This window comes from Salmo trutta, chromosome 27 (genome assembly GCF_901001165.1).
Source record: "Salmo trutta chromosome 27, fSalTru1.1, whole genome shotgun sequence".
Taxonomy (NCBI): Eukaryota; Metazoa; Chordata; class Actinopteri; order Salmoniformes; family Salmonidae; genus Salmo; species Salmo trutta.
The window spans coordinates 18,803,742-18,829,063 of record NC_042983.1 but is presented as its reverse complement, the minus strand read 5'-3'; the positions used below and the strand labels follow the sequence as shown (position 1 = coordinate 18,829,063).

General features: G+C 43.9%; 1 protein-coding gene across 3 annotated transcripts in view; it reads left to right on the top strand.

The window, feature by feature from the left end:
• Positions 1-25,322, top strand: part of LOC115164508 (transcription factor 7-like 1-A) — a 46,558-nt gene that overhangs the window by 20,301 nt on the left and 935 nt on the right. The window contains exons 4-12 of one of the 3 annotated variants that reach the window (XM_029717057.1): positions 5,534-5,617; positions 20,339-20,474; positions 20,671-20,773; positions 21,817-21,900; positions 23,555-23,701; positions 23,954-24,116; positions 24,235-24,342; positions 24,573-24,624; positions 24,864-25,319. In XM_029717057.1, coding sequence (XP_029572917.1) covers positions 5,534-5,617; positions 20,339-20,474; positions 20,671-20,773; positions 21,817-21,900; positions 23,555-23,701; positions 23,954-24,116; positions 24,235-24,342; positions 24,573-24,624; positions 24,864-24,883 — 897 coding nt within the window. In that variant the 3' untranslated portion in view covers positions 24,884-25,319. Of the gene's footprint in view, positions 1-5,533; positions 5,618-20,338; positions 20,475-20,670; positions 20,774-21,816; positions 21,901-23,554; positions 23,702-23,953; positions 24,117-24,234; positions 24,343-24,572; positions 24,625-24,863; positions 25,320-25,322 lie in introns of those variants that run through there. The other 2 variants (XM_029717056.1, XM_029717055.1) reach the window with 2 other exon arrangements.

Sequence of the window (25,322 nt, the reverse complement as noted above, 5' to 3'; positions counted from 1 at the left end):
TTACTTTGACAACAAATGTCCAGACATCTGCCTCTCCTCTCCTCCATGCTCTGATGTTGCCTGGCCAGCAGTATGGCACCACACACTTCAGAGATGACAAAGACACTTGGCCATGTTCCCCCCTGCTCTGTGAGAGAAATTTAACAATTAGAACCCAACTCTGGCAGTCAGCATGCCCCAGAGCATATGCTGTATTCTCTCTGTTCGAAAAACCAAAGAGTTAATCTTGGCTTTTTGGAAATTTTCTGTGGCAACTTTGCCACCTTTGTTGCATCTGGGTCCCTGACATGTAGCACAGTATTCTACTGATGTCTATTTTGAGTTCTGGAGGCTGGAAGACAGAGAGGCATGGAAATGGATCAGATATTTGCAGAAGTTGACTATTTGCACAGCTCTCACAGCTTTCTATCTGACACTCTTCTCTAGAGCAGTCTCTACAGTGAAACCAGCGTCTCAATGGAGGCCAACCATAGGCCTGCTCAAATAGTTTCTAATGAAATTAAGGACATCTGCGAAGCATTACAGGACTGCCTGAAGTTTACTGTAAAATGTAATTGCTGATTTTAGTTTGTCAGTGTTTTCAATCTTTTACAGACTATTCAATAAGACTGCAGCCATGGGAACCTCCTTTTCAATTGTATCTTCCTATTTACCGTGCCTTCCTTTCTGGGTTTTTAAGTACCTTTTTTATTTGGGGGGGATTTAATGACGTCTCCTAACCAGGTTTCTGTGTTATAGTCAAAAACACCATTTGGATTTGATTTTGATTGAATGGGGGGAGGGGCTCGATTCTTAGCCTAAATCGGGGACGCACTAGATTCAGCCGCGGGCTGATTTCTGTCGGGCGGATGGTCAGGGGGCAGGAACAGAATTCTAATCATTTGTTCACTGCAAATTGACTACACCTTAGCCCCAAAATAGATTGTTTTGAACATAAGAATCATTTCATAACTAGATTACATTGAGACATGATCACTTGTCTCATTTTTTTCGTGGGAATACTTGAGAACCAATTTTCTAAATGATTTTTAACAGAATTCCTGGTAATTGTAGCAACCTCTGGCCTAAATGTTCTGTTATTTTGCAGAGAGAACATGTCATTCCCATTTGAAGCTTCCTCCCCGTACTTAGAGTAAAGTAAAGTTCTTCATGAGGAACACTGATCTTTTGCCAATATACAGTGCATTTGGAAAGTATTCAGACCCCTTTCCCTTTTCCACATTTTGTTACGTTACAGCCTTATTATAAAATGTATTAAATTACACACAATCTATACACAATGCCTCAAAATGACAAAGCGAAAACAGGTTTTTAGAAATGTTTGCAACAAATAAAATGTAAATACTTTATTTACATAAGTATTCAGACCCTTTGCTATGAGACTCGAAAGTGAGCTCCGGTGCATCCTGTTTACATTGATCATCCTTGAGATGTTTCTACAACTTGATTGGAGTCCACCTGTGGTAAATTCAAATGATTGAACATGATTTGGAAAGACATACACATGTCCATATAAGGTCCCACAGTTGACAGTGCAAGTCAGAGCAAAACCTAAAAAATAAATACAAATAAAATAAAACCCATGAGATGGAAGGACTTGTCTGTAGAGCTCTGAGACAGGATTGTGTCGAGGCACAGATCTGGGGAAGGGTACCTAAAAATTTCTGCAGCATTGAAGGTCCCCAAGAACACAGTGGCCTCCGTCATTTTTAAATGGAAGAAGTTTGGAACCACCAAGACTTTTCCTAAGCTGGCCGCCCATCCAAGCCAAGCAATCGGGGGAGAAGGGCCTTGATCAGGGAGGTGACCAAGAACCCGATGGGAAAACCTTCCAGATGGGAAAACCTTCCAGATGGGAAAACCTTCCAGAAGGACAACCATCTCTGCAGTACTCCACCAATCACGCCTTTATGGTAGAGTGGTCAGACGGAAGCCACTCCTCAGTAAAAGGCACATGACAGCCCGCTTGGAGTTTGCCAAAAGGCACCTAAAGGACTCTCAGACCATGAGAAACAAGATTCTCTGGTCTGACCAAGATTGAACTCTTTGGCCTGAATGCCAAGTGTCACGTCTGGAGGAAACCTGGCCCCATCCCTATGGTGGTGGTAGCATCATGCTGGGGGATGTTTTTCAGCGGTGTGGACAGGGAGGCTAGTCAGGATTGAGGGAAATATGAACGGAGCAAAGTACAGAGAGATCCTTGATGAAAACCTGCTCCAGAGTGCTCAGGTCCTCAGACTGGGGCGAAGGTTTCCCTTCCAACAGGACAACAACCCTAAGCACACAGCCAAGACAACGCAGGAATGGCTTCAGGACAAGTCTCTGAATGTCCTTGAGTGGCCCAGCCATAGCCCTGACTTGAACCCGATCAAACCTCTCTGGAGAGACCTGAAAATAGCTGTGTATTAACGCTCCCCATCCAACCTGACCGAACTTGAGAGGATCTGTAGAAAAGAATGGAAGAAACTCCCCAAATACAGGTGTGCCAAGCTTGTAGCGTCATACCCAGGAAGAATCGAGTCTGTAATCACTGGCAAAGGTGCTTCAACAAAGTACAGGGGGTCTAAATACTTATGTAAATGTGATATTTCTGTTTTTTTTTCATTTTAATCAATTTTCGAATAAGGCTGTAACGCAACAAAATGTGGAAAAAGTTAAGCGGTCTGAATACTTTCCGAATGTACTGTATTTGTGTGTGTGTGTGTGTGTGTGTAAGAGTGTGTCAGGAAAGATTTACAAGAAGCATTTGAATAACTTAGGCTCCTCTGAGTTGATCCCAGAGTTGTTTTTCTCCCTCTTGCTCTCCTTGTCTCCCCTACCACAGCCCACTGGACTGTTCTTGCTGTCCTTGTCTCCCCTACCACAGCCCACTGGACTGTTCTTGCTCTCCTTGTCTCCCCTACCACAGCCCACTGGACTGTTCTTGCTCTCCTTGTCTCCCCTACCACAGCCCACTGGACTGTTCTTGCTCTCCTTGTCTCCCCTACCACAGCCCACTGGACTGTTCTTGCTCTCCTTGTCTCCCCTACCACAGCCCACTGGACTGTTCTTGCTCTCCTTGTCTCCCCTACCACAGCCCACTGGACTGTTCTTGCTCTCTTGTTAGTGAGTGAGTTGTGTGTAGTTGACTACAGTGAGGTAGGGTGTGTAAGGTTGAGTAGACATTTGTAGGGAGGGTAGTGGAAGATGGTAGTTTCAGGGTTTCTTTCTCTAACCAGCCGCTCCATAGAGTACAGTGGCAATTATTTAAAGGAGGCTGACTCTTCTGAATATAAAAGTGCCTTAGGGCATGTTCCCCAGTCCTGGCAGAAGCTGTCAAATAAGGGAAGGAGGGGGTGGGAGAGATGGGGGAAGGCATGGTCAGGGTAGACCAAACGCTCACAATAGGGCTTGTTTCGTTTGTGGAGGGACTCGTGAATGACATAGATTAGACAGTGAAAACTGTATTGTTTTTTGGTTTTTTTCTCCAGAAAGCAGCATTCATTAGGCAGTATGCACAGCGCATAATACATGTTCAATGGGGAGCTAGCAGCCTCTAAAAGCAAGGTCCTTCTGACAGTTGTATGGACTAGGGCCCATTAGTTGGAACCTGCGATTCAGCCTTGAGCAGTGTGGTGAAAAGGGCTGATGTCAACTCCAAGAATTCCCCCCCTTTTAGATGGGAATAAGGGTCCCCCTCCCTCCTCCCTCAGTACTCTATTGGACCCCAGCTGTCAGGAAACAATACCCTCTGCCTGCTCCGACAAACTCATTCCTGAATGTTTTTTTCCCCTCTCTCCCTTTCCCCCTGCTGCTATAATGTCTGTTCCATTTTTAACCCACAGTCATCCAAGTTTCCTTCCTCTCTACAAACTCGGAGTGATGAATGAAGCTTTAAAAATCAAATCCTGCACAGATGATTGATAACACTTTAAAGCCTTGAATTGGCTTTTGCCATCTTTCACATGCATGCAGTGAGTTTTCCCCACCATATATACATCACTTTGTGCAACAGTATAATTTATTAATGAAAGCGCACAGCCTTGGTTTATATAATATGAGGAAACGTGCCTTGTCTTATTGTACAATATGGCCTTTTCCCATGCAAAATACTATTTTTCATTTGTTTGATTCTGGGATGTGGATTTGAGAAGTTAAACAGCAGGACACAATGAGGGTATTAGTCAAGTGTGTGTGTGTGTGTGTGTGTGTGTGTGTGTGTGTGTGTGTGTGTGTGTGTGTGTGAGAGAGAGAGAGAGGGCATGTATGTTTAAGTGCACTAGCCCCTGAAACAGCTGCGCTGTTAAAATGGTCTTAACCTTTAGATCAGTGCAGTGAAACAGTCCACTGATAAGACCTAATCATAGGTGGCTGAGGTTGATTACATTTACCATCATTCTCTCTCTATGGAGCCTGCTTCTGACCTCGCCATTTTGGGGAGTGTCACACTCAACATAAATTCAACTACTGAGTAATGTGCTAAACTTCTGGCAACTAGTGGATCCATGACTAAACAGCAATGCTGCTACATTACTAATGACACATGCGGAGGTGTTGGAATCATGTTGGTATCCAGATGAACTTTGACACCACATGTCTGTGTGCTCGCACAAATGCAGCATACGCTGAAATGAAAACCCTTTTAATGAATTTGAAGTCGTTGGATACCATGGAGAAAATCCACATGCATGACAATCTGCTGTATCCGGTATTTAAACTGATTCACAAACCAGATGGTGGAGCTGTGCATCGAACAGATCACCAGCTCCACACAGCACCAGCTCCACACAGCACCAGCTCCACACAGCACCAGCTCCACACAGCACCAAGACTGATAGGGAAAATATATTTGAAACATGTTGCTTTCAGGAGATAAAACAACTCCTGTATACATGATCATGTTCCAAAGTGAGGATGCATGGGCTGGGCTGCTATAAAATAACAATTAGTGTTTTCCTTTCCCCCCAAAATGAAGGGAAAACACTAATGCTCCATATAATGATAACTATGATAACAAGGAAAGTGGATTAGTTTGGTTTGGGTCAAAAGGCCAAAACAATTCACCAGGATGCCATAGGCTTAGTGTTGAGACCCCACCCCTGCCTTTCCCTCCCGTTCTGATGGAGCTTCCTTCCAGCTGTCCCTTCCCACCCGCTAGTCGATGGGCGCCCACAGCTGGACTCGTTTTTTTCTCTGACAAAGGGCGATTTCACAGTCCCCCTCCAGTCTGCTGTGTTCACTTCCCTCTCCTCTGCGCTGCCGAAAGCCGGTGTCTGACTCCAACAACATGATTCTCATACAGGTGTCTGTCAGAGTTCTGGCTCTCTGCTGGCTCCCACACCATTTATGACATGGTCTGCTCTGGAATAGCTCAACCATATTTCATGCAATTCAGTCTCAACAAGTATTAGCGAGTTGGTCTAAACACATTACAGCAAAGCCTTTTCACCCCCCCATCCCCCTCCCCCTAACGTGTTTTTGTATGCTTGTCCTTACTGTATTATTTCAGTGTCCAGACATGTGTGTTTCATGTTACTTATTCTTCACCCCACAGTACCTGCAGATGAAATGGCCTCTACTGGATGTCCCTGGAGCTGCCGGACTCAAAGACCCCCGCTCCCCCACCCCAGGACACCTAGTGAGTACACCACACCATCCATCCAGCCATCCCCGCTCCCCCACCCCAGGACACCTAGTGAGTACACCACACCATCCATCCAGCCATCCCCGCTCCCCCACCCCAGGACACCTAGTGAGTACACCACACCATCCATCCAGCCATTCCCGCTCCCCCACCCCAGGACACCTAGTGAGTACACCACACCATCCATCCAGCCATCCCCGCTCCCCCACCCCAGGACACCTAGTGAGTACACCACACCATCCATCCAGCCATCCCCGCTCCCCCACCCCAGGACACCTAGTGAGTACACCACACCATCCATCCAGCCACCCCCGCTCCCCCACCCCAGGACACCTAGTGAGTACACCACACCATCCATCCAGCCACCCCCGCTCCCCCACCCCAGGACACCTAGTGAGTACACCACACCATCCATCCAGCCACCCCCGCTCCCCCACCCCAGGACACCTAGTGAGTACACCACACCATCCATCCAGCCATCCCCGCTCCCCCACCCCAGGACACCTAGTGAGTACACCACACCATCCATCCAGCCATCCCCGCTCCCCCACCCCAGGACACCTAGTGAGTATACCACACCATCCATCCAGCCATCCCCGCTCCCCCACCCCAGGACACCTAGTGAGTACACCACACCATCCATCCAGCCATCCCCGCTCCCCCACCCCAGGACACCTAGTGAGTATACCACACCATCCATCCAGCCATCCCCGCTCCCCCACCCCAGGACACCTAGTGAGTACACCACACCATCTATCCAGCCACTCACTGTGTCTAGTAAAGGCTCCCAGCACCCTCTTCTACTACTACTACTACTACTACTACTACTACATCATTACAACAGTCATCTAGTTATTCCATACCATGAAGTGGGGAGGAAGTAGAGCAGCGTATCGTGCCTCATATCTGGGGTTAGGGAAGTGATCTGTAGTTGTGCTCAGCCAGCCACCCATGGTTACCACACTGTGGTTAAATAATCACAGTGACTCAGCCTGTGACCTTAGTGATTCCGGCTAGACGGGTCTGTTTAGTTTGTGGTGTGTTTGTCGGATCGCATAAACACAATGATGCACTTGACAAAGTCTTCATTGAGTGGCGTCAATGGGAAGCTGTTGTCAGTGGGAGCAGTGCAGGTCTTGCCCTGGGGAATCCAGAGCTTCTCTGTGGCTGACTTCCCTCTCAATTGGAAGCCAATTAAATATATTTTATTACAGTGCTGACCTGTCAGTGATGACCTGTCAGTGACTCTCTGTGAGTATGGCTCGTTTGTCTGCGGGACACAGGGCCGTGTGTTCCAGGCCGTTGTTCCTGCCAATGGATTTTATTTTATTTACTTAATATATGACATAATGCAATGCATGGGCCTGTATTGTAGGGCAGCAAAAAAATGTGAATAAGGAGCAGAGTAATTGCAATTGAATTAGGAGGAAATGAAAGGTGCTATTGAAGAGTTGACGAGGAACCTGAGGTCTTTGGCTTGGTTCCATGCTGCCCTACCTTGGCTGAACTCAAGATTTGCATAAAAGAAACCTACGAATGTTTCTCTGCGACGAGCCTTCTATATCTGTGCAACCTTCGTCTTTATTGAATGTCCATTGAACCAGGAAGGTTGATAGAGAGAGACTTATAGTGAATGAGGACCAGGACTTTGACATTCAGACGTGAAGGATTTAGTTGATTTTGAAGGAGAATATTTTACTTATTTTAATTGCCTAACTTTAGATTTTGTAGTGGACAGTTTGCTTGTTCTCATTTCAAGTCACGGTCTCCTTTCTCGTTTATATTTTCTTGCCCTTCAGCTACATCTCTTCTGGCAACAGCGTATTTTACAGTGGTCATGTTAACCAGAAGAGGAAGTAGCCAAGAGAAAATCAGGTGATCTGAGAGACAAGGTCATCAGATGTGTGAGCAGAAGCGTCCTCTGATACCCAGGCCATTCAGACTGAAACGCCCCACTGTGCCCTTACCCCCACCATCCACCACCTCCCTCCCACCCACACACACACACCATGGCCATAAGCCCACATGCCCCTCTGGTGAGCTGCTGCCAGGGAGCCAGGCTGATTATGTGCTCATTACCCCAGCAGCAGAGAGGGGGAGCAGGAGGCAGGCTCCCCAGGCCTGCAGGGCCCCAGCACTGCACTAATGAGAGCAGGGGGAGCGGATGGGGTCCGTGGGGGTCCAGGGATTACTGCCCAGGGGCCAGGGCCAGGGGCCAGAGGGACCTGCGGAGAGGGAGCCGGGGGACAGCAGCATCTTTATGTATTCTTGCTCTCTTCTGCAAGCACTCATTACATGTTATAATTGTATATTCATGACGGCTGGTGTGGAGACGAGTTTTTGTCTGGTATTGATTATGTGGGACTTCTGGGGATGACCGTCAAGTATCTTCCACTGTTCATGCACATATGGCTCTTAATTGATATGACTTATCTGCCCTCGAATGTGTTTGTTGAAAGGCCTTCTCCTCCCTTAGTGTCTTTGCTGATTTAATATTTAGCTGCAGCACTACAGCAGTAATGAGATGATGATGCCGTTGGTTATGATCAGATTCCTGGTGCCTCAGATCATTAATTGTCCCTCACGGTGCCTGGCCTGCAGCAGACAACAATGTGCATTGTAATGAATGATGGAGCTGGTCTCACTAGGACTCCTCTCGTTGTGTTAGTGGACCAGGAGTGAGAGGAGTCTGAAATAGAAATGAAACCCTTCTGTGCATTTGAGAAGCCCGGGAACAGGGAAGGCTGTCTGTCCTGTCGCTGCTGTGCAGATTGGGTCCATAAGGCCCGTATGCTAATCAGAGCCTGCTCCGGCCGAGATCCTCAATTATTCACGAGACAGGTTTATTTAGCATTCAGTTAGTATTGCTTTTGGAAGTATGGGGGCGGGGTTTGGGGTTGGGGTGGGGGGCTGGATATGGAGAAGGGAACAAGCTTGTCTGTGAATACCACCCCACCGCCCCAATATCACACCCTGTGTTCAGAGAGCTGCCTATTCATGCATTATACATCAAAGGCGATGGAAGGCCAGGTGATGCATTGTGGGTGTCAGCCTCAGCCTTGTCAGTCACCAGTAGCGGTATGCCAGCCGGACTAGACTGGACAGGGAGAGAGCCGCCTGCCTTCTGGCTCCTCAGCTCACAGCAGCAATAACACACTCCTCAGACTAGACTAACTCTGCCTAATCATCACCATGGTGATCAAGCTGTGTCAATAGCACACACATCCGCTCATTCAAGTCATTCTACCATTCCTACTGATTTTTCCATGTTAGACATGTCGTTGGTAACAAGTGACTCACTGTTAAGCAAGTTTACGAAGTAATGTGACTTCCTAACGAGGTCTTATAGTCCTGACTTCAGTGTCTATCTGCCCAGTTCTGTCTTCAGATGAGCATCACTCACAGCTCAAATATGGCCTCCTGTTCTGAATTTGGCAAAGGTAGAATAATTGTTTTCTCTGTGTTTCAATGCCCCATTACAGCGCAGTCATGATGACAGGAGCGCTGCCTTGGTCCCCGTGTGTCAGCAGCATGTCATAATTCACTTAGTGGAGTATGACGGTCACCTGGTTGCTTGTTAATTGAATTGAAGTGGTAAGACCTCAGCATTGCCATGGATTTCCATTCCAAAGATGGCTTCTCCATGAAGTGCCCGTGCATTTTTCAACACATTAGACTGAGTAGAAGTTTTTGTAAAGACGTCGACAGAGAACGGTACAGGTTGGGTTTGCCAAAGATACTTTCTGCTAGCTCGCAGTCCAAAATAGTTTGAAAGACCTTTGACTGGGTGTCCTCTGAGATTTGCCAGTGTTGCATTACGCATTGAACAACCAGAGTCCATCATGAAATCAAAGGCTTTGGGAAGCTTGAACTGAATACTGATGGGAAGGCTGCAGTCCTTCCATGGCTCTGCGGAAACACTGCTTTTATAGACACACACTGATAGGAATCAGGGCCCAATATCCAAGTACATAGCCACTAATAAACAAGAAAGTGCACTTGTTCCCTCAATATTTGGGGGCACTGAGCAAATTTCAGGTCTGCTGAGCGCAAACTTGAACGTTGTGAAAATTCAGTGCATCTTCTGGGACGCGTTTATTGTGAAGACTGAGGCTGTACTTGCTTTAAGTTACAGTTATAACAGTGGCCAAGTAGGCTACTGTGGTCATAATGTAGGCCTATCAAGTGGCCACCATCAAAAACAATAGAGAAAATGCATCCCATAACATTTTAACATGGAAATAGCTGTTCTATCATTCAGCCTACAGTAGCAGCCAATGTGGGGTGTTCATTGTAGGCAAACATTCCGTAATATGTTTGGAAAAAATATGCAGGGCTTGACATTTATCCACTTGTCCTTCAGACAAGGAGGTGACTGAAAATGTGCTGTTTGATGCAAGAAACCACTTTACAAAATAAAGTTAATTATTATTCCCATACCATTATTACAGAGAATCAGAAAAATTATGATTCCTTCTGCATATTGGCTACTTTAGTCTCAAAGTACAACACTGTCCCTTTAAGACAGAAAAAATGCTCTTTACCTGACTCGCTTTTCAAAGATGGATAGAAATGCATACTTTTTGTGTTCTTGTAGGAAGCAACCACTCCCCCATTGCTGATTTAGAAATGATCTATAACTGGGCTAATAACTCACTTACTAGCAATGTATATGAACAAATGTGCACGTGTGGCTACATGCTGCTCTCGCTTTGATCTCAAAACAAGCGCATTTACTCACCACCATTAATGCTGTAATGTAACACTGTCCAGTTAAAAGTGAATTTCACACATTGGTTATGCATCACTGGTCTGTAGAGTATGGGCTGAGTCGTGCCTGTCAATGCAATAGAATCCTACTCCGGTGCGTTCTGCCTACAAGAAAATCTCTTGCATAGTTATTTTTGTTTCGGTATGTTTCATTGAAAGTGGCTAATATTCGCAATACCCACAGTAGAGGGAGACGTTGACAGTGTTAAAGGGGAAAACTAGAAAGTTGAGTGAAGTTCAACCTCGTGCTTCTCTGTGCTGGCTGATATTTCTTCTGAAAGGCAGTCCCAGGGGAGCTGCACGCCCTCCCACAGATTAGAGGGAACATTGCATAGAAGGTATCTTTATCAAAAGGTCAAACGTATAGGAATTTCATTATATAATTATATATTATTTGTTTATATACCATGTTAATGATTTAGACGTTGATGAATAATTATTCTCTGCTACCTCTTTTAACCTCTCTGGTTTCATTGGGACGCTAGCGTCCCACCTCGACAACAGCCAGTGAAATTGCAGTGCGCCAAATTCAAACAACAGAAATCCCATAATTAAAATTCCTCAAACATACAAGTATTATACACCATTTTAAATATAAACTTCTTGTTAATCCAACCACAGTGTCCAATTTCAAAAAAGGCTTTACGGCGAAAGCACACCATGCGATTATGTTAGGACAGCGCCTAGCCACAAGAAACCATACAGACATTTTCCAGCCAAGGAGAGGACTCACAAAAGTTAAATTAATCACATACCTTTGACGATCTTCATCTGGTGGCACTCCCAGGACTCCATGTTACACAATAAATGTTTGTTTTGTTCGATAATGTCCCTCTTTATGTCCAAAAACCTCAGTTTTGTTGGTGCGTTTAATTCAGTAATCCAAAGGCACAAAGCGCACTCTCAACATCCAGGCGAAAAGTCAAGAAAGTACAATAAAAGTTCGTAGAAACATGTCAAACGATGTTTAAAATCAATCCTCAGGTTGTTTTTGTCATAAATAATCAATAATATTTCAACCGGACAAAAGCTTCGTCAATAGAAAAGGAGAAACAAGAAAGGCGCACTTCCGATCACGCGCTGAACTCATGTCTGGAAATTTCCACTGTCCACTCATTGAAAGTGCTGTATCTCCCTCATTTTTCAGTGTAAAAGCCTGAAACAATGCCTAAAAACTGGCCACATGTAGAAGAAGCCATGGAGATCGTGAACTGGGTCCTAAGTCTTTGTATGGTGGATAGGCTTTCAATGGAAAAACAGCCTTTCAAAATAATAGTACTTCCTGGATGGATTTTCCTCAGGTTTTCGCCTGCCTTATCAGTTCTGTTATACTCACAGACATTATTTTAACAGTTTTGGAAACTTTAGAGTGTTTTCTATCCAAATCTACCAATTATATGCATATCTTAGCTTCTGGGCCTGAGTAGCAGGCAGTTTAATTTAGGCACGCTTTTCATCCAAAATTCCGATTGCTGCCCCCTACCCTAGTGAAGTTAATCAATTCACCATGTTTTTAGCTTGCCCTCTCAGTTCTTCAGGTGACCTAGGTGAAACACTAAATGATTTATTGGTGTCTAGCCACTGCAAAGTGACACAGCCATTTTCTTAACCTTAAACATTATTGCCATTGACCCTTTCAGAGGGGATGACTGGTCAGACAAACTGGCGTAGCTTCTCTGTGATTAATTGCATAGTATTTGGTGGGTTGATTCTAAAATCATGTGATACGGTCAGTCAACTCTTAACGTCTGTTTCCTTTTGTCATTGACAAACAAGGCTTGGATTTCTCAGCATGCCATGCAATCTTTTCACTCTTTCTTTCCTGGAGTTTTGAAAGGCCTCTGAACTTCCCAACCTGAAGTGATTGCGTAGTAGAAAGGCATACACAAAGTTTGTTCTGCGCTCTCTTCCCCATCGGCTGTTTGCGTAGTAATTCAATTCAGATGTGCAGGATCCAAAAACATGTTTGCTTGAATGAAATCCACCCCTACACCCATCTGCACTGGCTCAGCAACTTTTCTTCCTGTTACCGTGTCGACTCAAATCTAATATCATTAGTCAGTGTTGCCACACGCCATTTGTGAAGGCATTGGGTTTTGGTACAGTGGATTGGGCAGTTTTCAACATGTAGGCAGGTCACTGCAGAGCCCATCTGGCTCCAGATTGCTCTTTCTCTGTCCCGGCCGTCACGTAGATGTTTATATTTGAAACATAGCTTATGTTCCATGTGGTTTCCTTAATATGCAATGCCCATGTGATCATGAAGCCAAGCTGTCATGGGTAGGAGGGTTATTAGAGGATGAATAGAGGTATTGATGGGCTAGAGTCTATTGACCTAGAGTCTATTGACACACCTGGAATCTAATGCTGCGTTTAGGGATGCAAAACCACCTGTTGGCAAAGCGGGACAAGAAAGCAAGAATGATGGTGACAGCAAAAGCAAGCCAGCACGACAGTATGCGTTGCTATGGAGATTTCAGTAAACAAACAGTGCAAATCAACATCCGGTAGAAAACAATGCTGCAGCAGATGGCAAAACTTTAAATATTTTAACTCTGGGGGCAAGTCTCGTCTTCCGCCGCCATCCTCTACAGCATTCACATTCGGGGTCTCATTGAAAAGAATGACATCTGGTTTGCTGTCTACCTCGTACCATCTAAACGCAGCATAAGAAAAAAAATCCCCATCAAAATCAGTCAGTTTAAGCTAGAAATACAGTATCTAGCTTTTTGAATGGGCTGCATCTCAATCCACTGCATCCCCATATGTCGCCCTTCCACTCCTGCGGTGGAAAGTGGCAGAGCTACAGCGCTGTTTGTCAGACGAGGAGACTTCTTGGTCTTCTCACAAAAAGCACTGTAGCGTCTAAACGGTTTGGTCTTCAAACTGATATGACCACTCTATAGAAAGACTCTATAGAAAGGGAAGACTCTCACAAACACGGTGGTGTTCTCCGTTTTGCTCTTGCAAGCCCCACGGGACTCATCTAAAGTTGGTAATGTTGATGTACCAACATTTGTCTGTTGCGTCCGAACCGTTTGGGCTACAAACTAATATGACTCCACTGAAGAAAGGGGTGACACTCTTGAACACAATGGTGTAGTAGTAGTAACCAAAACCGTGTTAAACAATTCAAAATATATTTTCTATTTGAGATTCTTCAAAGTAGCCACCCTTTGCCTTGATGACAGCTTTGCACACTCTTAGCATTCTCTCAACCAGCTTCATGAGGTAGTCACCTGGAATGCATTTCAATTAACAGGTGTGCCTTGTTAAAAGTTCATGCGTTTGAGCCAATCAGTTGTGTTGTGACATGGTAGGGGTGGTATACAGAAGATAGTCCTATTTGGTAAAATACCAAGTCCATATTATGGCAAGAACAGCTCAAATAAGCAAAGAGAAATAACAGTCCATCATTACCTTAAGACATGAAGGTCAGTCAATATGTAAAATGTCAAGAACTTTGAAAGTTCCTTCAAGTGCAGTCGCAAAAACCATCAAGTGCTATGATGAACTGGCTCTCATGAAGACCGCAACTGGAAAGGAAGACCCAGAGTTACCTCTGCTGCAGAGGATGAGGTCATTAGTGTTACCAGCATCAGAAATTGCAGCCCAAATCAATGCTTCAGAGTTCAAGTAACAGACACATCTCAACATCAACTGTTCAGAGGAGACTACATGAATAAGGCCTTCATGGTTGAATTTCTGCAAAGAAACCACTACTAAAGGACACCAATTAGAAGAAGAGACTTGCTTGGGCCAAGAAACACATGCAGTGGACATTAGACCGGTGGAAATCTGTCCTTTGGTCTGATGAGTCCAAATTTGAGATTTTTGGTTCCAACCGCCGTGTCTTTGTGAGACGCAGAGTAGGGGAATGGATTATCTCTGCATGTGTGGTTTCCACCGTGAAGTATGGAGGAGGTGTGATGGTGTGGGGGTGCTTTGCTGGTGACACTGTCTGTGATTTATTTAGAATTCAAGGCACACTTAACCAGCATGGCTACCACAGCATTCTGCAGCGATACGCCATCCCATCTGGTTTGCGCTTCGTGGGGCTAATCATTTGTTTTTCAACAGGACAATGACCCAAAACAGGCTGTGTAAGGACTATTTGATTCAAGAAGGAGAGGGATGGAGTGCTGCATCAGATGACCTGGCCTTCACAATCACCCGACCTCAACCCAATTGAGATGGTTTGGGATGAGTTGGACTGCAGAGTGAAGGAAAAGCAGCCAACAAGTGCTCAGCATATGTGGGAACTCCTTCAAGACTGTTGGAAAAGCATCCCTAATGAAGCTGGTTGAGAGAATGCCAAGAGTGTGCAAAGCTGTCATCAAGGCAAAGGGTGGCTACTTTGAAGAATCTCATATAAAATATATTTTGATTTGTTTAACACTTTTTTTGGTTACTACATTAATCCATATGTGTTATTTCACAGCTTTGATGTCTTCTATTGTTCTACAATGTATAAAATAGTAAAAATAAAGAAAAACCCTTGAATGAGTAGGTGTGTCCAAACTTCTGACCGGTACTGTATATTTCCTGAGTTTTATAATATCTCCTAGATATAGGACAGACACTTCAAGACCTTCAACTTTATGATGTATTTTTGGACTGTCTATTTTGCAATTCATGAATGTATTATTCTATGGGCTATAGTAGTAAAGGCCAAATTCAATATTTTATCAAATTCATGTTTTTGAGGCCTACTTAAAGGGGTCCTAAAATTCAAAATCAAATGGCTAAATGATCCATGGTATGACCTTCATAAAACAATTCCATATGTCAGCTTAGAAAGCCCCCCCCCCAACGTCTTAAACTAACTTAATCAGTATTTCTTGAATCACTTTTACATGTTAAGACGACTTGTTGTTGTGGGAATTTCACATTTACTAACTGGTAATTACTGTTGAACTGCATTCCAGCTGAACGTTCAGGTGACTGAAGAAGCGTAATACCATTGCCTTCATTTTTAAAAGTTTTTTTATTTAATTGTAGCCACTCATAATATTCAGATCTAGAGGGAGGGACTTACTTTTCAGTCAATACCTAACAAGCCAGTCGAAGCTAATGAGGTAACCATCTATGTCCCTTAAGGTAGACCACAGAGGGACCTCTCCTCTGGAGATGGTTTAAGCAGGTAGGCCAATGGCCAAAAAGGTTTTGAATGTGAACAGCCCACACCTACAGTACATATTTCTGTTACACACTTTTTTTGGCAACGCTTTGCTAAAATGGAGAGTCTGGTATGTTGAAGCTGGCGCTGTTAAACTTAAAAATCCGTTCGAAGTGAACACGCGATTGGTGTATTCCAAAGTACAAATTATTAATGCCGATCATTTCCAATTCTCACTGAAGTGCTTCCCAAAATGTGTTGGCACTCAGGTCCAGAGGTCTCAAACAGCATCCACAATATAGGGGAAATTTTATCACATTGTACATGAAGTAGAACAACAAAGCCTGCATAAAGTATACATGACATTTGAGCACTGGGTTTTCTACATAATGCTTTATGCAACCGTCATATAATATGATAGCTTTATCCGTATCATGGGTTCTTTGGTTGTTTACACCTAATGTGCACTTTGAAAAAATGTATACTTCACCTTTTACAAGGCGTTAAACATTTTAAGTTAATTTTATCTCGCTTTGCATTTGTAAATATTATCCTCGTCACAACTGGCATTTCAGAAATCAAAGCAGGCTTTGGAAGCAGGAGAAATAAGTTTGCTAAGACTTAAAAAGGGGGAAAGGTTGGAACTGATATAAAAAAGGGCAGAAAAGCATGCCTGATATTTGGAACAATTCTAAGCAGCGTGAAGTAAGAGTGTACAGCCGTCTCAATGCAAACCTTGTTCCCTCCTGCACCTCATTGGTTAGACGAGAGGTTGAGAAGGAGTTGGGGAGGGATACTGAAGAAAGGTTAGGTTGGAGGAACAAGATTCCTCCCCCCCCCCACCCCTGACCCTCCCATGTGACGAGTTGGGCCAACAAGCGTTCCATTGAGCGGGGCAGCCAGGGGAAATGACTGAGGCTGAACGCTGCCTAATGAAAGTAGAGACGCTGGTTATTATTATCATCATCATCGTCCTCCTGGCTGTCCTGGCCAGCTCTAGTGAAGTTAGCTAGCAGGCTATGGGGATCTGGAGTTTCTTTGGCACCACACAGCTCTATTAAAAAAGCTGAAATAACAATGAGTCTGCTCCAACAAAATCAAAGTCTAACTTCTTGAAGTGTATATCCCAACTCCCATTGTGATTTATGCTGTATTGTGAGTGCTTTGAGTGTATATAGGATTTTATTCTCGTAGACCATATAGATAGATCTAATGCCAGTGTAGTGTACTCAGACCAAATCAATGAGAGATCCTAAAAATCTGTTTAGGGGTAAAGTCATCCTACACTCTGATCAACTGAGGGCTGAATATTGTGTGGGTGAGTTAGCGACGTGAGATAAGGGATCCAGTCATGTGTATGGGCATTGAGGTACCTAGAGTACTTACAGGTGTGACTTTTTGATCTTGGGCCCTGTTGTTTTGCCTGTTAGGCTGAACAAACAGTTCTCTCCGCCACTAAATGGCCGTAATGGTGTTGGCATGTATCCGCAGGCTTTCACTGTGCCTTGGTAGGGATCCAGATTGCATCATAGGGCCCATCACACGCACAGCCACAGCCTGCTTTGTTTACCAGGGAAGAAGAGCGACAGCCAAACAGGCAGGCACAGACATAGGGGCTCACCATCACCTTTACACACATGACTCAGTGACACGGTGACTACCAACAACATACAGTGCATTCGGAAAGTATTCAGTTCCATTGACCTTTTTCAACATTTTGTTACGTTACAGCATTATTCTAAAATTGATGAAATTATTTACTTTCCTCATCAATCTACACACAATACCCCATAATAACAATGCGAAAACAACACAAGTGTCTGTCCTAAATCTAGGAGATATTATAAAACTCAGGAAATATACAGTACCGGTCAGAAGATTGGACACACATACTCATTCAAGGGTTTTTCTTTATTTTTTTTACTATTTTCTGCATTGTAGATTAATAGTGAAGACATCAAAGCTATGAAATAACACATATGGAATCTTGTAGTAACTAAAAGTGTTAAACAAATCAAATAATATTTTATATTTGAGATTCTTCAAAGTAGCCACCCTTTGCCTTGATGACAACTTTGCACACTCTTGGCATTCTCTCAACCAGCTTCACCTGGAATGCATTTCCAACAGTCTTGAAGGAGTACCCACATATCCTGAGCACTGCTTTTCCTTTACTCTGCGGTCCAATTCATCCCAAACCATCTCAATTGGTTTGAGGTCGGGTGATTGTGGAGGCCAGGTCACCTGATGCAGCACTCATCACTCTCCTTCTTGGTCAAATAGCCATTACACAGCCTGGAGGTGTGTTGGATCATTGTCCTGTTGAAAAACAAATGATAGGCCCACAAAGCTCAAACCAGATGGGATGGTGTATCGCTGCAGAATGCTGTGGTAGCCATGCTGGTTAAGTGTGCCCTGAATTCTAAATAAATCACAGACGGGGTCACCAGCAAAGCACCCCCACACCATCACTCCTCCTCCATGCTTCACGGTGGGAACCACAATGCAGAGATCATCCATTCACCTACTCTGCGTCTCACAAAGACACAGTGGTTGGAACCAAAAAAATCGCAAATTTGGACTCATCAGACCAAAGGACAGATTTCCACCAGTCTAATGTCCATTGCGCATGTTTCTTGGCCCAAGCAAGTCTCTACATCTAATTGGTGTCCTTTAGTAGTGGTTTCTTTGCAGAAATTCAACCATAAAGGCCTTATTCATGTAGTCTCCTCTGAACAGTTGATGTTGAGATATGTCTGTTACTTGAACTCTGAAGCATTTATTTGGGCTGCAATTTCTGATGCTGGTAACTCTAATGACCTCATCCTCTGCAGCAGAGGTAACTCTGGGTCTTCCTATCCTGTGGCAGTCCTCATGAGAGCCAGTTTCATCATAGCACTTGATGAAACTTTCAAAGTTCTTGACATTTTCCTGATTGTTTGACCTTCATGTCTTAAGGTAATGATGGACTATTATTTCTCTTTGCTTATTTGAGCTGTTCTTGCCATAATATGGGCATGATCTTTTACCAAATAAGGCTATCTTCTGTAAACCACCCCTACCTTGACACAACACAACTCATTAGCTCAAACGCATTAACTTTCAACAAGGCACACCTGTTAATTGAAATGCATTCCAGGTGAATACCTCATGAAGCTGGTTGAGAGAATGCCAAGAGTGTGCAAAGCTGTCATCAAGGCAAATGCTGGCTACTTTGAAATATCTCAAATAGAAAATATATTTAGATTTTTAAAACACTTTTTTTGGTTACTACATGATTCCGTATGTGTTATTTCATAGCTTTGATGTCATCTATTATTCTACAATGTAGAAAATAGTAAAAATAAAGAAAAACCCTTGAATGAGTAGGTGTGTCCAAACTTTTGACTCGTACTGTGTGTAAGGTCCAACAGTGCTCCGAGACAGGATTGTGCCGAGGCACAGATTTGGGGAAGGGTGCCAAAAATGCAGTTGAAGGTCCCCAAGAACACAGTGACCTCCGTCATTCTTAACTGGAAGAAGTTTGGAACTACCAAGACTAGAGCTGGGCGCCCAGCCAAACAGAGCAATCGGTGGAGAAGGACCTTGGTCAGGGAGGTGACCAAGAACCCGATGATCACTCTGACATAGCTCCAGAGTTCCTCTGTGGAGATGGGAGAACATCCCAGAAGCACAACCATTTCTGCAGCACTCCACCATTCAGGCCTTTATGGTAGAGTGGTCAGACTGAAACCACTCCCCTGTAAAAGGCACATGACAGCCCGCTTGGAGTTTGCCAAAACGCACCTAAAAGGACTCTTAGACCATGAGAAACAAGGTTCTCTGGTCTGATGAAACCAAGATTGAACTCTTTGGCCTGAATACCAAGCGTCACGTCTGGAGGAAACCTGGCACCATTCCTACGGTGAAGCATGGTGGTGGCAGCATCATGCTTTGGGGATGTTTTTCAGCGGTAGGGAATGGAAGACTAGTCAGGATCGAGGGAAGATGAACGGATCAAAGTACAGAGAGATCCTTGATGAAAACCTGCTCAAGAGTGCTCAGGACCTCAGACTGGGGTGAAGGTTCACCTTCCAACAGGACAACGACCCTAAGCACACAGCCAAGACAATGCAGGAGTGGCTTCAGGACAAATCTCTGAATGCCCTTGAGAGGCCCAGCCATAGCCCAGACTTGAACCCGATCGAACATTTCTGGAGAGACCTGAAAATAGCTGTGCAGCGATGCTCCCCATCCAACCTGGCAGATCTTGAGAGGATCTGCAGAGAAGAATGGAAGAAACTCCCAAATACTGGTGTGCCAAGCTTGTAGCGTCATACCCAAGAAGACTCAAGGCTGTAATCGCTTTCAAAGGTGCTTCAACAAAGGGTCTGAATACTTATGTAAATGTGATATTTACGATTTTTTTTTCTTTTTTTCGCAAACATTTCTTAACCTGTTTTGCTTTGTCATTATGGGGTATTGTGTGTAGATTGAGGGGGGAAAACAATTGAATCCATTTTAGAATAAGGCTGTAATGCAACAAAATATGGAAAAAGTCAAGGGGTCTGAATACTTTCCGAATGCACTGTACCTTCATGCTCACTGGCTCCATGGTGGATTTGGAACATTATGATGCAGAATGCTATACATGTATGTCAATGAAAATGTCAAGCATCATGCATAATGTGTTACAAATGCCAGACTGTGTTATCTGTAAGTTAGGAATGAGCCTATTTCTGTGAGAGTGTTTGGAGACCCAGGATACCAGTAAACCCCTGCTCTAACCTATCCTCTCTCTCCCATGTCTAAAGTCCCTCTGTGTGTTCCTCTTGTCTCTCCTACAGTCCAACAAGGTCCCAGTGGTGCAGCATGCTCACCACGTCCACCCGCTGACCCCCCTCATCACCTACAGCAATGAACACTTCTCCCCCGGAACCCCTCCCTCACACCTCTCCCCGGAGATCCTTGACCCAAAGACAGGTACACATAACCTCATGGAATATCATGTTGCTGCCTAGTACAGCCTCTGATCCAAAAGCATTACATGGTTTGCATTCAACTTTAACTGAGGTATGTCTGACTTAATCATTGGCTAATTTCTTAGAGAAAACGACCTTGACTGGGACTAGTAAAATGACCTAGATGCTTAAACTGTCCCCTTTTGTGTTCCCTTCAGGCATTCCTCGCACTCCCCACCCATCAGAGCTCTCTCCGTACTACCCCCTGTCTCCAGGTGCAGTGGGACAGATCCCTCATCCTCTGGGCTGGCTGGTACCACAGTGAGTAACACACAGCGTTAAATCATACAGTCCAAATCTCATATTGAAGTTGAAGTCGGAGGTTTACATACACTTAGGTTGGAGTCATTAAAACTTGTTTTTCAACCACTCCACAAATTTCTTGTTAACAAACTATAGTTTTGGCAAGTCGGTTAGGACATCTACTTTGTGCATGACACAAGTCATTTTTCCAACAATTGTTTACAGACAGATTATTTCACTTATAATTCCCTGTATCACAATTCTAGTGAGTCAGAAGTTTACATACACTAAGTTGACTTTGCCTTTAAACAGCGTGGAAAATTCCAGAAAATGATGTCATGGCTTTAGAAGATTCTGATAGGCTAATTGACATAATTTATGGGCAGAACTGAAAAAGCGTGTGCGAGCAAGGAGGCCTACAAACCTGACTCAGTTACACCAGCTCTGTCAGGAGGAATGGGCCACAATTCACCCAACTTATTTTAGGAAGCTTGTGGAAGGCTACCCAAAACGTTTGACTCAAGTTAAACAATTTAAAGGCAATGCTACCAAATACTAATTGAGTGTATGTAAACTTCTGACCCACTGGGAATGTGATGAAAGAAATAAAAGCTGAAATAAATCACTCTCTACTATTATTCTGACATTTCACATTCCTAAAATAAAGTGGTGATCCTAACTGACCTAAGACAGGGAATTTTTACTAGGATTAAATGTCAGGAATTGTGAAAAACTGAGTTTTTAAATGTATTTGGCTAAGATGTATGTAAACTTCCGACTTCAACTGTAGTATAGGAGAAACATTGACTACAGTCTGATGCATTTCTTAAACGTTAAAGCACGTTCTGATATTAAAGTATTAAAACACTGTCATATTTGAGATATATACGATAAATACTTCACATTCGATGGGTTTTGCCATGGGTCTTGTAATCAATTTGAATGGTGCTGTTCCTCACGCAGGGGATTGCAGTTGATGAGGGCTGGATTAGTGCTGTTCTCTCTCAGCTGTGTCTGATCCTCTTCTCACTGTTGCCTCCCTCTCGTTCCCTCATTCTCAGGCAGGGCCAGCACATGTACTCTATCCCCCCAGGGGGGTTCCGTCACCCCTATCCCGCCCTCGCAATGAATGCATCCATGTCCAGGTGAGTCGATCTCTCTGCTTTTTGTCACCCAGTCTCACCAACCCCTAACCCTCCCTAAAAATTGAGACATTCAATATCTAGTGGTTACATTACACTCTGTAGTCATGTTTCTGATCTTGTCATTGCTAATTAGTTTAACAGTATTAGGACAGGGGTATCCAACCATGGACAGCCAGTGGGGTAGGGACTACAAAGGAATGTGGGGGCTAAGTCTTCTAAAGATGAGATCAGCCTTCCATCCAAAGAGAAAGCGAACAGACTATTGGCATTCAAAACCCTACCCCGTAGACGGCACTGTCTTTTCTCACTCAGGCCAATGTTCTGAGTTACTCTGCTACACACACACACAAAGATGAAAGGGCTAAGGATCGATTAGGACAAATCAAAGCTAATCTGAACCGACAACTCCCATCTGATTTAACTCTGCCCCACTGTCAAAATGTGAAAGATTTGTAGCGAGCCTTCCGGTGCTAGTATGGGATGAAATATTCATCAGGGTCTCAATGGGATCAATAGTACTCTCAGTTCCTGCCACATTGTTACAAAGTTTGTCTTACCATCCGCCCCCCTTGAACAAGACTTGATACGTGTGTCAGGTAATATTTGACAGTTTCGTCATAAATATATGACTTTATGTACTGTATCTCAAACAGTATGTAGCAAAATGTCGGCTTGACTTTTCATGTTTTTTATATTTTTCTTTTCCACATTGTTTTTTTGGGCTGCTGGGTTGGTAATGGTTGAAGAGGCCCCTCTTACGTATGATATTATAGTTTGAGTCAAAAAATATTGGAGAGATTATTTTCATCAAATTTACCCTATTGGGTTATCCTCAGTTTGACTTGTTACTGTTATAGGGATACTTTGGAATGTTGGCAATGAAGCCCTTTATCTACTTCCTTGGAGTCAGATAAACTTGTGGATACCATTTTTATCTGGGTGCAGTTTGATGGAAGTTGCTAACTACCGTTAGCGCAATTGCTAACTAGCATTATCGCAATGATTGGAAGTCTATGGGAACAGCTTGCAAAACAACCTCAAACTTCATACTGGACGCAGAGACATAAAAATGTCATCCACAAGTTCACCTGACTCTGGGGAAGTGAAGCAAGGAAAGCGTCTGTGCACACTCACAAACTTACAGTACAAGGCTATAGTAAATCATGGACCATATCTGTCTTAAATGTTATGAGATTTTTATGAAGCGTTAAAGGATTTTCCATTCAATCATGTATTTAACAGGAATGCGTGGCAGAGGAGCACAGACCTTAATATCCCCCTTTGTCATGTACAATGTACCATTGTGTTGTGTTAGCACCACTCTCATTTTCCGACAGTTATCTGAATGTTCTGTTCTGGTAGCTGTGGAAGTCCCTCCATGGTTTGAAACACAGGGAGGAAAGTGGTTTCAGGTGTCAGGGCCCCTTGGTCACCATGGTTACCACACACTCCACTTTTCTCCAGGCATGGTCGGATAAAGGGGCTTTTGAGCCTTTATTTGAAGAAGAAAAAAAAAAAAAATATGTAGCTAATTTTGGACATTACTTTAGTCTAGACTCCAGACAGACAGTCAAAGCGGTCGAAGTTGACTTGACAGGGCAGACAGAAAGTGCCTGTGAAAGTTTAACAGGTGTTTGTCTTTGTTGTTTTCCAGCTTGGTGTCCAGCCGTTTCTCCCCCCACATGATGCCCCACCACCCCCACGGCATGCACCAGACTGGCATCCCTCATCCTGCTATCGTATCACCAGCCATCAAGCAGGAGCCCAACAGTCATGACCACATGAGCCCCTCTATGCATTCGTAAGGACCATTAACTAACAGATTCTTCACATTTACTTATAGCCAAACATATAAACTCTTTATACTCTGATCTTATTCAAATGGATTATTTACTGAGTATCCAGTCTCTATTCATAATTCCATTTAAAGGGCCAGGATTCAAGAATATCCTGACTCTTTGTAATGGGTCAGCCACGTCTTCTGGAAGGGAATCAGACCTCACACAAAAGGACTATTTTAAGTGACATTTGAATGTGTGTTTTGTTGTCTCAGCAGGAAGTCTCCTGGCCCGGCGAAGAAGGAGGAGGACAAAAAGCCCCACATCAAGAAGCCTCTGAATGCCTTCATGCTGTACATGAAGGAGATGAGGGCCAAGGTGGTGGCTGAGTGCACCCTGAAGGAGAGCGCTGCCATCAACCAGATACTGGGCCGAAGGGTGAGCACAGCACAATGCCTGACCACACAAACACAACAGTTTTGGAATGTGTTTGTGGATGTAAATTCTGTACATGCTTCGACTAGTTCTCTGACTTTTGTCATGTTTGTGTTCACAGTGGCACTCACTATCGAGAGAAGAGCAAGCGAAATACTATGAGCTGGCAAGGAAGGAGAGGCAACTCCACTCCCAACTCTACCCAGGCTGGTCAGCACGAGATAACTATGTGAGTAGGACATCTTTCCATGGATCTTTTAACAATGAGGGAAATGTGGGTTGCTTAAGCGCCCCCTCATTTCCACTTGGTTTGAAAATGATTCAATACTGTATCTGTAATAATAACTGTACTGTTGTTCTCATACACTGAAGTTGTATGAGGTAGTGATGAAGCATGTTGCTGTCACTTGGATAGAGACCAGTTTTTTTCTAAATACATTGTTTTGTTTATCTGCTCAGGGAAAGCGGAAAAAGAGGAAGAGAGATAATAAGCCAGACTCAACACCAGAGGGTAAGGGGCCCCTTTCTCTCTGTCCTTCTCTTGGACCGTTCTTCTCGGTTTAGGGCAGAAAGAACTCCATCTATAGGCCTGTGTGAAATAGTACCTCAAGCTTCACTTTGCTGGTCATGTGACTTGGCAGTGGTCCAATACAACATGCAATATGCAAAATAACACCTTTTTATGTTTTTGACTTCAGTTTTTTTCCTTCTTTACTAACTCCTCTCTTCCCTCTATACTTTGACAAGCAGCATATGAGGTTCAGTGCTAATAGTGACGTTGTGGCAGGTATGTCTGCTGTTATGAACCAGTGTGGCTGAACTGCAGGCCACTGCTCTCCACTCCACCCGCAGTGGTTTGGTCTGTTGCAGCACAACACTCAAACCTCATTTACATGCAGGCATTTAACGTGTCATCGACTTTGTTTATATGAGCACAGACTTTTTTCCGCCTGATTTGTTTTATTTATAAAAGCATATACTATTTTGTTGTTCATTTCACTTCAGCAACTTCACCTTTTTTTATACATTAATTCAAAGTTTATCCGTTTGTCCCAGACCTTTTGATTTTCCATGTTCTGTACATTGTCTGTGAATGTTTTGTATTTTTTGGCCAACTATCATGTGTACAAGAGAACGGGCACTGTTGAAGGACACGATTGTCGGCTTCTTTAACAGCAATATTGACGAAGCCCCTTCCTTTTGTTTACC